At 40.9% G+C, this 15,505-nt stretch overlaps 1 protein-coding gene across 1 annotated transcript in view; it reads left to right on the forward strand.

Annotated features, from left to right (window-relative positions):
- The first annotated feature begins 883 nt into the window (after positions 1-883).
- The window catches only part of DIAPH1 (diaphanous related formin 1), a 94,575-nt gene continuing 79,953 nt past the window's right edge, over positions 884-15,505 (forward strand). Inside the window, exons 1-3 of the mRNA XM_083357577.1 lie at positions 884-1,542; positions 13,243-13,269; positions 15,258-15,416. Coding sequence (XP_083213703.1) covers positions 1,399-1,542; positions 13,243-13,269; positions 15,258-15,416 — 330 coding nt within the window. The 5' untranslated portion in view covers positions 884-1,398. The remainder of the gene's footprint in view (positions 1,543-13,242; positions 13,270-15,257; positions 15,417-15,505) is intronic.

A 15,505-nucleotide genomic window follows, 5' to 3' on the forward strand; every position in this document is an offset into this window, starting at 1 on the left:
AAAAAAGCTATAATGTATAGATATTAATTATGGATCTATAATATTCATAATTGGATGGATGGAGTCACTGAAGCAGTAGGCGTGAGCCTAAATGGACTCCAGAAGATGGTAGAGGACAGGAAGGCCTGGAGGAACGTTGTCCATAGGGTTGTGATGGGTCGGACACGACTTCGCAGCTAACAACAACAATATTCAGTCATATTGTGGCCATAGACCTAATTGTTGAGCCCTGGTTTCACTATGAGAACTTGTAGTGTAAATGACTTCTGCTAGTGTAAAAACAGTACAAAAATCCTGGATTTCAGCATTGTTGTTGTTGTTGTTAGTTGCGAAGTCGTGTCCGACCCATCGCGACCCTATGGACAACGTTCCTCCAGGCTTTCCTGTCCTCTGCCATCTTCTGGAGTCCATTTAAGCTCACGCCTCCTGGTTCAGTGACTCCATCCAGCCACCTCATTCTCTGTCGTCCCCTTCTTCTATTGCCCTCAATCTTTCCCAGCATTAGGCTCTTCTCCAGTGAGTCCTTCCTTCTCATTAGGTGGCCAAAGTATTTGCGTTTTAGCTTCAGGATCTGGCCTTCTAAAGAGCAGTCAGGGTTGATCTCCTCTAGGAGGATTTCAGCATAGCTCAAACGTATTATGGTAAAACTAGCAGAAAAAGTAGGTCCTCCTACATTTTTAAAACGTCTTTTATTATGAAACATATTTTGAGTCTTGAGTAATGTTGGCAACACAAGTCAATTGATCCAAGACTTTTGAAAGCGCCTCAGTTGGATTGTGAGATTTGTTTGACCTAAATGGCTCTATTTCCTTGTGATGTCTTGCTGGAGACATCAGAGTTTACAGAGTTTAAAAACTGCATTCAAACACAGCTTTTTTTCAAACGAAGGGGGGGAAAAAACGAATGAATGAAAAAAATAATAATACTATCGGCTTCCAATAGTTGGGTTGATTAGGTAAGCTTCATTTTCGATCGCGGAAAGGAAAAAAAAACAAAAAAAAAAAACAAAAACAAAGGGAACTTGGAAGTTTCGTCCTGGGCGTTTCTACCAGATCTATCTCTATAACAACGGTACCTGTTCAACCACCGAGAGGCGGCTTCCCGCCTTTCTCAGTTTTGAGGAGCCTACTTTGTGGAACGCGATGACGACAGCAGTGGGCGTGGCGGACATTCCGAACGACAAGGAAGCAGCGGCTGGCTCTGCCCGGCCGGCGCGGCGGTTCGTAGTTTCAGTCAGCCGTTGGCGAGCGAGTCCCGCTGCGCTGCGGGCGCTCGTCTCCGGCGTTAGCGAGGCGCCTTCGGCTTCGGCCGCCGCCGCTGCGCTGCTGGTTCTGCTCGCCGAAGTTGGAAGTCGTGTCCTTTTTTGCGGGCCGCGAGCCTTGCCGGTAGTCCGGGGCAATGGAGAGCGGCGGGAGCGGGTCCGGCCGAGCCGGCCGAGAGAAGAAGAAAGGCAAGAGCGCTGACGAGGCTTCGGGAGCTGCGGGAGCCGGAGAGCCAGGTGGAGGAGGCGGCGGCGGCGGCGGAGGGAAACCGCGGAAATTCGTAAGTCGTCTTAAAGAGAGGGAGAGAGGCCACCACCTGCCTTGTTGCAAGAGGGATTTGGGGCAGTCCTTTGGGCAGAGCTGCCCTCCCTGCCTTCTCTTTGGTTCCCTGCGCTTGGCAGAGCCGGCTCGGCCTTGCATATATGGGCGCAGGCAGATTGCCCCATCGGTTTCTCCACGGGGCGAGGCAGGAAGTTTCCTTTCCTCGTGGGTCCGTCCAATAGCAGAGTCGGAATTCTGCCTGCCTGAGTGTGAGTCAGGCCTCTCGGTTCAACCCTTGCCTCACCAACTTTTGGGGGAAGTTTTTTTTCCCCCTCTCCTATATTTATTTATTTTTATTTATTTTAATTGCATTTATATCCCGCCCTTCTCCGAAGATTCAGGGCGGCTTACAAGCTTAGCAGTAGTTTAGTTAGTTCTCCCCGTTTGCAGGCTTCCTGGACTGTATCTTGATTAACCTTCACCCCCAGTCTTCACTTGATGCATGCAACATCTGCCCGTCTGCACCGTTCAACCTTAGATTCTGCTTTAAAACTCAACAAGAGTTTCTACATCATGCCTGGATTAAGGTCCATTGAAAAAGTAAACATACATAACAAGCTGTGACCTTTATCCGCATTTTTTTTTTAGCCAGCAGTAAAGTCTCCTTCCAGAGTGCTCTGGAGCTGGTCTTAGAATACTTTTGAAGGGATCAGGGCAGATTAGAATAGAAGTGTTGAGTCAGGCAAGATCCAGCTTAGTTCAGCATTTGGTTTCCAATAGGAGCCAGCCAGATGCCTCTAGTTCCTCCAAGCAAGAGGTGGAAAAATACCCTTTCATCCAAGCAAGAGGTGGAAAAATACCCTTTCATCGCTTGTTCTCTTGCAACATATATCTGGAAGCAAACGGTCTCCAACCTGCAGATAACTCTTTGACCCTTAATAGATCTTTTAAAAAGTTGACCTTGTGGAATCATGCAATCCCCTTTTAAAAACTGTCCAAGTTAGGGACCATCATACATCTTGAGGAAATGAATTTCACAGCTATCTTTTTCCCATGTCTTCCAATTAGCTTCACTGATCAACTTGTCTTAGTGTTTATTATTTATTCGATTTTTATTCTGCTTTTATCTTGTGCAACTCAGGGTTATGTCTGTAATGCTGCCTTTTCTTCCAATTACAACCCTGTGAGATGCGGTGAGCTGAGACATAGCAACTGACTTAAAATCATCCAGCTTCCTTCTGTACCGCATGGAGTAGTAGAATTCATAGTCTCCTAGGTTTTAGTCCCACTCCTTAGCTCGTACAACAGGTTGCCTTTCTGGTGTGTGTGTGTGAGTGGGTGGAAATTCTCCATGTTCACTTTCTAATGTCATGCATAGTTTAATATAACTCATTCATGCCTGTCCTCAGTTGCTGCTTTTTCAAATCTCAGATCCTGGTTTCTTGCTTTTTCTTGAAGGGACATTTGGAATCCTAAGATCATTTTGGTTGGCATCTTCTGCATGTTTTGCAGCTGAATTATATTTTTCAAATGTAAACAGCACTACACTGAGATGCAGAAATACCATACATTTGTACCAGATGCTTTAATTTTCAATGCATTTCTAAAGTTCCCTTGTGTGGGACATTTTTTTCACAGCTGCTGTACCCCAAGCTAGTATTTTCATTGTCCTATTACTTTGATTCCCAGTTCTTTTTTCCAGAATTCCTGACAGCTCAGACTCTTATCAGCATATATGTGTAGTTACTTTTGTGTGCACCATTTTATACTTAACCTACCTGATCCTGTATTGATGCATATTTTGCCCAGCTTAAATAGGAATTGGAAGATCATTGATCACATTTCTGACTACCTAGAAATGAACAAGGTGATTACTAAAAGCCAGCATGGGTTTGTTAAAAAAGATCATGACAGATAAATTATTGCCTTCTTTGACAATATGACTAAGTTAGTGGATCAGGGAACTGCTGTGGATATATCATCTTCATAAATGAGAATGGAATGGAATGGAATGGAATAGAATAGAATAGAGCTGGAAGGGACCTTGGAGGTCTTCTAGTCCAGCCCCCTGCTCGAGCAGGAGAACCTATACAATTTCAGACAGGTGACTGCCTAATCTCTTCATAAAAACCTCCAGTGACGGAGCGCCCATGATTTCTGAAGGCAAGCTGTTCCACTGGTTAATTGTCCTCACTGTCAGGAAGTTTCTCCTTAATTCCAGGTTGCTTCTCTCTTTGGTCAGTTTCCAACCATTGTTTCTTGTCCTGCCCTCTGCAGCTTTGGAGAATAACATGAACCCCTTTTCTTTGTGACAAACCCTCAAATACTGGAATACTGCTATCTTTACTTTACTTTTACTTTAATTCCATTTATATCCCGCCCTTCTCCGAAGACTCGGCGGCTTACAAGCTTAGCAGTAGCCTTCATTCTATGTATATGCCTGCTTATTAGGGCTTTCACACACACACCCCAAGCGGCATTATTACAAAGTCAGCTTAATTGCCCCCAACAATCTGGGTCCTCATTTTACCTACCTCGGAAGGATGGAAGGCTCAGTCAACCTTGAGCCTGGTGGGACTCGAACCTGCACTAATTGCAGGCAGCTGGTGTTATTTAAGGAGGCATTAGCCCACTGCTCCACCATGTCACCTCTGTTTCTTCTTTTCTTTAGACTAACCAAGCCCAAGTCCTGCAGCCATTCTTCATATGTTTTAGTCTCCAGGCCTTTGATCATTTTAGTTGCTCTTCTCTGAACTTTTTCCAAGGTCTCAACATCTTTTTTGTAGTATTTGACCAAAATTATTTGCATTATTCCAGGTGTGCTCTCACTAGGGTTTTATAAAGCGGTACTAATACTTTGCGTGATCTTGAGTCTGTGCCTCTGTTTATACAACCCAGGATTGTGTTAGCTTTTTTGGGTGCTGCTGCACACTGCTGGCTCATAGTCAAGTGAGAGACAAAAGGGGAGCTAATTAAATTTGGAGGCAACATCAGGCTAGAGGGAATTGTGACCACTTTGGGAGACAAGCTCATGATTCAGAAGAATATTGGTGGACTTAAGCATTGGACTATATGCAGCAAGATGCAGTTCAGTGATGTGAATAGTAAGGTCCTACAGTTAGCAGAAAAAAACAAATGCACAGGTATAGAATAGTTGCACCTAGCTTAACAGTAGTAACTGTGAGATGGATCTAGGTAATCTAATAGACCACCACTTAAGTATGAGCAAGCAGTGTGCTACAGCTGCCAAAAAAACCAATGCAGTTGTACTTTGCATCAACAGAGCAATACTGGGAGAAAGATGAGTGCCAGGAGAAAATTTTTGCTTTAAAATGCATTGAATACCGAATTTGATGATTTTTGAAGCAGTTGAGTGCCGAAGTATGACGGTATTGGCAAATTTATTTATTTATTTATTTTATTTTTGGGACTTATATGCCGCCCTATCTCCCGAAGGACTCAGGGCGGCTAACAACAATAAAAACAACGATACAAAAGTTAAGAGAAATTAAATAAACAGCCCCAAAATAAATTAACTAAACAAGTAAAAATTAAAACATTTTAAAAACCCGTCGTCAGTCCAGGTCAGCCTGATGAAAAAGGAAAGTTTGGCAAATATGTGCAACATGGTTTGGTATCAGGTTACATGGAGTCTGTTGTAGTTGAGAATACTTAGTTCATAATTTTTAAAGAAATAGAACATAGAATAACAGTGCTGGAAAAGACCTTGGAGGTCTTTTAGTCCAACTCCCTGTTCATCTCATTCTAGACAAACGGTTGTCCAGTCTTTTCTTAAAAACCTCGTGTGATGCAGCACCCACAATTTCTGGAGGGAAGCCATTCCACTGACTAATTGTTCTTACCATCAGGAAATTTCTCCCTAGTTCTAAGTTGGATCTCTCTTTAATGAGCTTCTATCTGTTACTTCTTGTCCGGCCTTCAGGTGTTTTGGAAAATAGGTTGTCCCCTCTTCTATGAGAGCTCCTCATGTATTGTTGTTATCTCACTCCCAATCCTCCTCTTTATTACACTAGACATGCCTAGTTCCCTCACCTGTTCATTGTATGATATAGCCTCCAGACCCATTATCATTGTTGCTCTTCTCTGTACTCTTTCTAGGGACTGAGCACCTTTTTTGTATCATAGTGAGCATAACTGCAGTATTCCAAGTGTGTGGTCTTACCAGTACAGTATAAAGCTGCACTATCACTTCTTAGAATCTAGATGCTATCCCTCTGTTGATGCAGCCTAGGACTGCATTGTGGTTTTGTTGTTTTTTTGGCAGTTGCAGCACCCTGCTGGCTCATGTTAAGTGCTGGTCCACTACGACATTAGATTCCTCTCATTTACTACTACTGTTGAGCCAGGTACCACCTGTTCTATACCTGTACATTTATTTTTTCTTGCCTATGTATAGGACCTTACTATTGTCACCACTGAATTGCAATCTATTGAATAAGTCCCAGTGTTTAAATCCGTCAAGATCCTTCTGAATCGTGAATTTGTCTTCTGAAATATTAGCTATTTCCCCTAGGTTGGTGTTGTCTGCAGATTTGATGAGTTCCTCTTCTATTCCTTCATCTAGCTCTTTTATGTTGTACTAGGCCCAACAGAACCTTGAAGTACAACACTGCATGCTTTCCTTCATGTAGATCAGAGGTCCCCAATCCCTGGTCTGTGGCCTGTTGGGGACCAGGCCGTGCAAGTGGTAAGTGCCCGAAGCTGCATTTGTACAAGTGGCGGGCACACACAAACCATCCCTTCTCTTTCCTCCCCCTCCCACTGCTGATGTTCCGCAGAGCTGGAAAGATTGGGGACCACTGATGGAGATATAATTCCACTGAGTACAGTTGGTCAGCCAATTGTGAATCTATCTGGTGATTGTACTGTGTGTCCCACATTGTTCTATCTTACTGTGGTCTACTTTGTCAAATACGTTACTGAAGCCGAGGTAAACTGTCCATAGTATTTCTCTGATCCACTTATTCAATCACTTTGTCAAAGAAGGCAATGAGATTTGTCTGGCATGATCTGTTTTTAATGAACCCATGCTGGCTTATAGTAATCTCCTTGCTCGTTTCTAGTTACTCACAAATCCATTGCTTGATTATCTTTTTCAGAATTTTTCCAGGTATTGATGTCAGGGTGATTGTAGTTTCCTGGTTCCATTTCCCCGCTTTTTGAAGATTAGAACTACATCATCTCTTTTCCCGACCTCTAGTAGTTTCCATGCTCTAGATCAGAGGTCTTCAAACTCGGCCCTTTTATGACTCATGGACTTCAACTCCCAGAATTTCTCAGCCAGGCATGCTGGCTGAGGAATTCTGGGAGTTGAAGTCCATGAGTCATAAAAGGGCCGAGTTTGAAGACCCCTGCTCTAGATCTAAAAAGGTTTTGTTCAGGGGTTCTGTGATTCCATCTGCCATCTCCTTCAGAATCCTGGATGAAATCCATCTGATCCTGGCGATTTGAACACATTTAGAGTGGATAGGTGTTTTCTTACCATTTTCTTGCCTATTTTGATTTGTATTCCAGTTCTGTCTCCTATGGTGCTGTTTTTGATAGGTTGGACTATTATTTTTTTTTACTCTGTGAACCTTGAAGTGGTCAGCCTGGTAGTATTTGGGCTTTACTGGATTTCATGGTAAAACTTACAAAATAGGATAGATGGTGATTTAATATTATCTAGGTATTCTGAGTTTTAATTCTTCCTGGCTTTGGGGATGGGACTTGTTTATTTATTCCTCTGTGTCCAGTTGTTCACAAGCTGTCATCAGACACTAAAGAACTAAAAGGATTCTGCTAATTAAGTTGATTAGATATCTTGCCATAGTGTTGATTTGGTTCCAGCCCCACATATTTTTCTTTGCACTTTTAGTGAGAAGTAAAATTTTGGTTGTCTCTTGTTTTAGAAGACCACCTGCAGAAGTGAGGTTTACATTTTCTGCTCTAATTGCTTTCTTAATGCATAAAACCACTAAATCAGGCATTCTTGAAGTGTAAATATTGCAAACAAATTAAGGAGTTTGCATTTTATTTGTGGAAGATGGCATGTAAAGCCTCACATTCCACCTGAACAAACTAGCTGCCAGTTCATTCAAAGAGGGGGAAATGAAAATGCTCCACTTTTGCCTGAGCAAGTGGGGAAAAAGTTGCTGGAGCAGCTGCTGCTTCTGCCCCATAGAAAAACCTGATGGATCAAGTGCAATGTGGACAAAGCTGCTAGTGTGTTTCAATGAACCCTTGTTGCAGAGAAAGTGAGAAAAAAAAACAAAGAGACACATTGGTGAACTGAAAGAAATAGGATCTTCAAGGCAGCAGTCCCCAGTCCTATCCTGCTGTGGCTGCTGGGGATATTTGCTGAAAAACCCACCAACAATGAAGGACCAGGGAGGTGGGGGGGAGAAGTTGATTCCTTTGCATAGGAGGAGCCTTATGGTGCACATTCTCCCCCCCCTCCACCCCAGGTTTTCCTTAAACCCACATTCTAGACAAAGAGGGCTACTGGTTTGAAAGAAGGTTAAAAGAGATCATCTATGTCAGGGGTGTCAAACTCAATTTCATTGAGGGCCGCATCAATACTGTGGTAGCCCTCGGGTGGGTGGGTATGGCCAGGGTGGGCGTGGCTAGAGTGCGTATGGCCTACTGGGTGGGCATGGCCAGCTCTACATTGTTCGCATCAAGGGTGCCTATGGGGGCCTGGGCAGGAGTGGGACAGATCTGAGGGTCTCTGGCAGAAGGAGGGTCTCAGGGCCAAGGCAGAGGGGGCTGTTCCCTCACTGTTTCCAGGATGGAAACCACTTCGCGGGCCGGATGCAGCCCCCGGGCCTTGTGTTTGATATGTCTGATCTATGTTAAAATTGAACAGCTCTCTCTCAACAGAGGGGGAGGGATATGACACTACCTTTCTCTTGTTTACAACACAGTCCTTTCAGTAATTCCAAGAAGAATCCACACCCATTTGAAGTCTGGTTCAGGTGACCCCGAGGGCACAGATTACACCCCCAGGGATCCTCAACTACTCTCAGAGAGCTAATGTCCAACTTTCAAAGTGCCAACAACTAAATCAGGGGTTCCCAACTGGGGGTGCGAGACAATATTCCAGGGGGTACTAAAACTTGGGTTTTCAAAATTGTAGTGTATATGCATAATTTTTTGCTGTTATTTCGAACTTTTGTAAGGGGTGCGAAAATATATCAGAAGCTTTCTAGGGGTGTGGGGAGCTGGTGAACTAGATGTTTGCGAGGAATATAAATCCTTCCATTCCCCACCAATCAGTCAGAACTGAAAATGCTTCTCAAATGAGAAGAAAAACATCTTAAACAGAAAAAACAAAGAAAATCCATTGGTCTTTTGAAAAAGCACCTTTGGGACAACTTTGACCTGGATGACTGAGAATCTCCATAGAAAAACAGAATGTTATCTATTTGTCCATTCCCTTCCCCCCCCTCTCTCTCCCCTCCTTCCCCCCCTCTCACATACAGTAATACTGTATATGAAGAAAGCAGCTGCTTAGTTGATGCTGCCTATGTAGTAGTTCATCACCTGAAGTTCCTGTTCTTTGAGTAATGACTTCCTCTCAATCTAGCTCTGATTTGCATTTTTTCTTCTGTTGTTGGTGTTGGGGCTTTTGACGTTTTATGGTACATCTGTCAAAAGTTTAATATTTTGATGTGTTAGAGCAGGGCAGAAGCACAAGTGAGGCAGACATGCTTTAGTCAGCTGTCAGTAAATGATTTCTACTTTTGTAATATTGAAGCATGCTGGATGGTCTTTTGGGTGTAACAGTTTGAAAATTGTTTGCTTGTCAACTCATTTCATCACTTCACTGTTCCGTTAGCTGTAAGCTTTTGGGTGGGTAGCCTGTTTCCTGTGTTTGAAACCACAAAGGGAGAGGGAGAATGTCTTAGTCAGATATGAAATGCTAGGGAGGCTGAGTTCTTTTACCCAAATGAGAAGTATGAGAAGAGTTGCATTTGCTCAAATAGAATTTAAGCTTGAGGCTGCAATATAAAATAAAGTAAAAATGAGCAATTTAGACAGCAGTGTATAGAAACATGGAAGATCTAATGTGAAATTCTGGTCAGCTCCCTTGATTTCTTGTTCCTTTATAGAGAGATCTATGGGTGAGAAGATAAATTACTTTTATGATTGCCAGCTTCCATATGCTGGTTCCCTTTTCCTCAGTCCCACAGTTGTGTATCTGTCAGGGCCCACTTCAAAACCTCATCCCAAGAAAGCAGGACTCTTGGAACAGTTTCATTCCACAAGGAACTTTTATTAGGAGAAGCTGATAGCAGGCATAATAGGCAGGATCTGAGGGTTTCCCGCTCAAATCAATAGGTTAAAAGAGTCCCAAGTAAACCCCACCCCAATAGTTCATCCGGTCAGTTTGAATGGGCCAATCCTCAGGTGTTAAGTCCGCTGTGGGAAAGGAGGTGATAACGGGGTCCTTTCCATGCTTGTGAAGATGTTGTTGGGTCTTCGCACCTTCCCTTCCACAGCGAGAGATAAACCAGATGGCCAGAGGTATATTCCTTTCTCACCCCAAGATAACATCAAGGGAGAGACAGTTCAAAGAGTAAATATGTAGGAACAGCGGAAAGGATACATTTAAGGAAAGCAGAATAACATAACACAGAGCCTTCCTCGCTCCTCCTCAGGAGAATGGCAGAACCCTCAGAAAGAAATGAATTAGGAAAGAAATGAGATAAACCCCCCCCCCCCAGGAAAAGAATGGTTTTTGACAGTATCCTGAACTTATAGCTAAACCAAGAGGAAACAAAATTCCTGAGTTTTCAAGTGTGTTAATCTAAAAGGAACTCATAAAATTTGCAGATGACACTAAACTGGCAGGAATAGCCCACATCCCGGAGGACAGGCTTAGGATCCAAAAAGATCTTGAGAAACTTGAACAATGGGCCCTATCCAAAAAAATGAGTTTTAATGTGGAGAAAAGCAAAGTTTTACATTTAGGAGGAAAAATCAAAGTGCAAGTATAGATTGGGTGAGACCTGGCTTAAAACAGTAACTGTGAGAGGGACCTTGGAATCCTAGTCGATGATCACTTGACTGTGAGCCAGCAGTGTGCAGCACCAGCCAAAAAAGCTAACAAAATCCTGGGTTGTATAAACAGAGGCATAAAATCAAGATCACGCAAAGTATTAGTACCGCTTTAGAAAATCCTACTGAGAGCACTCTTGGAATACTGCAACCAATTTTGGTCATCATACTACATCATACCTTGGAAAAAATTCAGACAAGAGCAACTAAAATGATGCAAGGCCTGGAGACTTAAAACATATGAGGAACAGCTGCAGGACTTGGGTTTGGCTAATCTAAAGAAAAGAAGAAATAGGGGTGACATGATAGCAGTATTCCAGTATTTGAGGGGCTGCCACAAAGAAGACCTCCAAGGTCCCTTCCAGCTTCTATTCTATTCTGTTCTGTTCTGTTCTATTCTATTCTATTCTATTCTATTCTATTCTATTCTATTCTATTCTATTCTATTCTATTCTATTCTATTCTATTCTATTCTATTCTATTCTATATACAGTTACACACAAGGAAATTAAAGAAAGTGAGGATTAGATGGAATACAGAAAGAAAAAAATAAAAATAAAATAAATAAATTAACTTCACAGGATCCAATCTGGATCTAGTCAGATTGGATCCTGCAAAGTTATAAATAATCTACAATCAGAATTGGATCCTGCAACATTATCTTTGGACACATATATTCATCTTCATTCATTTGTAACTTTGTGGAATATAAATATAGCACTTCTAAACCATGGAGTGGTTTTACTGAGTGGAGCCACAGATAATATTTTTAGAGGGTCACCAGTCATAGAGAAAGAGCTAAGTTACATGCATGAGTTTGAGAGGGAGATCTTTGAGAAAATATAGAAGGATATAGAAAAAGAGACAGCACAGTGGCTAACACATCAAGCAAGAGAAGGGTAAAAGGAGACATAGAACAACCAAGAGAGTTTTATACTCCACATTGGCTACAGTGCTACATAAAGACTTCATGTTTTCCACTTCTGGTTTAAGGAAATTAGCTTATTAGTATTTGTTATGACTAAATTAAGAGAACACATTTCCCTCTTCTCATTACTGTGGCAACCAAAAATGAGCCAAAGATGGCTGTGGCCAGGATCGTTTGAAGGTTTGACAAAGAGTTTTCATGTTTGTTCATCCGTTAGTTGGAAAATGACAAGTTTCTATGAGTAAAAGATGGGATTGTGAAGAATACATTTTAGCCAGAGCAAAAGAGAAAGTTGAGTCTGCCCGTGATGGTAAACTGAATTCAGAAATTCCATGGGCTAAAAGTTCCCTATATCTGTTATATGGGATTCTAATTCACAGAGGGGATATTTTTAAGTGGTAGCACATACCCATACATTCAGTGGAAAAACTTTTCTCAAATTGTAACAGGAGGGAAAGAATTACATTTTATCTCTTTCCGTTGAAAGGGATCCCTATTTGCTGATGTCTGTAGAGATTCTCAGTCATCCAGGTCATGATTCGCTTCTCATTCAAGAAGCGTCTTCATTTCTGACTCTGTCAGAACTGAAGAAGCTTCTTGGATCAGAAGTGAAATGTGTTCAAGGAAAAACAAAGTCCAGCTGCCTTTTGAAAAGGGACCTTTGGGACTATTTGCTAATGCTTTTTACAAAGTGCAGAATAGAATAAAGAATAACAGAGTTGGAAGTGAAATGTGTTCAAGGAAAAACAAAGTCCAGCTGCCTTTTGAAAAAGGACCTTTGGGACTATTTGCTGATGCTTTTTACAAAATACAGAATAGAATAAAGAATAACAGAGTTGGAAGGGACCTTGGAGGTCTTCTAGTCCAGGGGTCAGCAACCTGAAACAGTGAAAGAGCCACTCGGAACCAGTTCCCTCACAAAAGGAAAAACTGGGAGCCGCAAAAAATGTGTGCACATGTGCGTACATGCACCTACATGCGCAGAACAGGGTTTGACTGAAGAGTGGAGCCAAGGCGAGATATGCACTTGCCCTGCATATTTGAATTGATTGGTTGAACTTTTTTAGTCCCACTTTTTTTTTTGGACTGCACATGGCAGAGGACTGGGAGCCGCAGGAGACGGCTGAAAGAGCCACATGCGGCTCCGGAGCCGCAGGTTGCAGACCTGTGTTCTAGTCCAACCTCCTGCTGAAGCAGCAGACTCTTTTGCATTATTGAAACTTATAGCTTAAATGCAAAAATGCAAATAATTGAAGTAGATATTCTATCAGTTAAATTGTTCTTTTTCCAATGATTTTTCACCCAATATCCCCCCATTTTTGTCTTTTATTCTTCACATACAGTTTGGAACTCTTCCCCAGAGATATGTTGTCTTCATATTTTTAAAAATGTGTTTTAGAATATCTTGGTTTTTGTATTTACAGATAGCTTAGATTTTTGTATGCAAAGAATACTGTCTGAAATACACATTCACATAAAGCTTGCTAGTACAATTCACGCTCTTTAGCTCTTTGGATGAAATGCTTGGTGGGCTTAAGAATTGCTATTAAATAAAATCAAAAGAAAATGGTTTAATTGTGTTTCTAAGAAGAAAATAACTAAGAAGAAAATATTTGTGGACATTAATGCCCACGTTATGTGTATTGCTAGCCCTTTCTCTTTTGCTCCTGGATTTTTTGTAATCTATTGATTCATTTTTTCTGCCTTTTTTGTTTTCCCCAATTGTAGAATTTGAAGCGTGCAATGGCAGATGAGGTAAGAGCAATTGTGTTATATATTTTTGGCATTAACTGTTTTTGTAAGTTATCTATAAATCCTAATACAAATTTTGTGCATTCTCTTCCCTGGGTTTTTATTGTTAGCTTTCTGACTGCTAACTTCTCTTTTGTGAAGTGTTTGCCTTGATAGAGTATACTCACCATTTTTAAAGATGGTATAGTATTCTTGTCTCTGTTACTGTATTCCTGATGCTACTCTTTTTGCAAGAAATGTTTGTACATATTTAATGGTATCTTTTGTTGAAGCAGTGTCACTTTGACTCTGGCATCCAGTTTGTTCAATGGATTAAATATATAGTTTGCACCAGCAGATTGAAAGGAGAGTGTAATTTTTAACCTCTTCGCCTCCTTGGTTGCTTTTCTATAATTAGTCTGGAAGATAACATATTATGTTACCCACCCTCCCTTCTTTTTAAAAATCTGATTCTCTGAAGTATTCCTATACATAATAGGCATTGGGATGATAGGCAACCACAAGAGTTCCCATTGTTTTCTCTCATCTTTAAAATGCATGCATTATCTTGATACTTAATTTGAAGTATTGTTAGTACCTAAATATGCCTCTAGTGAGAAGACAGGAATTCTAAATAAATCTTTGTATCCCAAAGGCGGTGGTAATGGATTGTCCATCAGTAAACAAACTGAAATTTAATTTAGATGAGAGGGAACTCTGGTGGTTATAAAATCAGCATATGGAAGGACAGGATACTCTGCTTTGGATAATGTTGCAGTCCTTTTTAAAATAGAAATTGAGAAAGACTGCTTTTAGCTGGTTGAGTGACAATGAAAACTGCAGACAATGTCCTATCCCACTTTAAAAGAAAACCTTTCAAATATTATTCAAAAGGTAAGCATTTCATTTCCATCCATTTTCTGAGGTGCCAGGCTTGGTATAAAACTGACGAATTTTAATTGATTTGCCCTATAGGATAGTGTATCTTTGTTGTGTCTGGGTTTTTGGGGTGTGTGTGGATGGGTTCTGGGATACCAAGAGGCATTGCACAGCTAGTTGGCAAACAAATTTGCAAGCTGGAAAGAGGTTAGCAGCATCAGGATTGTGAAAATCTACTATATTGTTCAGAGAAGCAATAGGAGTAAGCTGGAGCAGTGAGAAACACTAAAAAGTGGTATTTATAGTTTTGCTATCCCCTATTCTAGAAACAGTTGCAATATTTTGTTTTAAATGTGTTATAGCTACTGATTTTAGCAAAAGAACAATGCAAAAAACAGTACTTAAATCATACGTTTATTCTTTGAAACTCATGTGAATGCTTGGGACAGTCCCTAAGTTAGGCACTTGTTCAATCATTGTCAAAAAGTTTAAATCTGCCCTAACACAGAGTTTGACCCAAGAGGGCATATTGAGTTTCCTTGAGTCAATCCTCCATCTTGGGCCCATATAGAATTGTAACATTATTGTCACAAGGGACTGTGAGTTAAGGCTTAAATGGCCACATCAAAGATATTGAGAGGTGAGAAAGTAAATACAAATCAAAGTAATATTAGCCTTGCCAAACCTAAAAGAGTTAGTTTAATAGTTTAATAAAATAACAGAGCTCCTTAGCTGGACATAATTTCAGTGATAGATAACCCATTAGCCACTCTGCATTTAATCTTCTCACTGGTCTCTCTGTTAGGAATTGCATTTGCAACAGTGTATGTGAGTGTGTGTATTTTGCAGACATTTGATTTAGTACATCAAAGTAAATCTATTTTGATCTGATCGCGTTTAATGGAATGATTCAGTAGAAACTTCAGTGAATCAAAGCACCATTAGAAGCTTTGCACAGCCCTGGTAATTAGAGAATTGCATGAAGAGATTTAAAAGAACATTGATTTTGATTTTTCCAATACATTGCCAAAGTACTTATACATTATAGATAAGAAAGTAGCACAATTTAAAATTGAATGGAAAAGAAGAATAGAAAAATAACACCAGCGTTAATTTTATATTTTATTAATCAGCTTGAGAGATTCACCAGTATGAGAATAAAGAAAGAGAAAGAAAAACCCAGTACAACACATAGGAATTCATCTGCTTCATACTCGGATGTTTCTGGGACAGGTCAGACTTTGCAGGATATCTCTGATGAAGATGTACTTCTTCTCTTTGAGCAGATGCTGGTAAGTACCATTACAATTATACCTTGAGAATAACAAAGCTAAAAGTTCCCCTTTGCTTGTAGTTATGCTGAAATGAATGTGTGATTTTT

The sequence above is a fragment of the Vipera ursinii genome, assembly GCF_947247035.1.
Source record: "Vipera ursinii genome assembly, chromosome: 3".
Lineage (NCBI taxonomy): Eukaryota > Metazoa > Chordata > Lepidosauria > Squamata > Viperidae > Vipera > Vipera ursinii.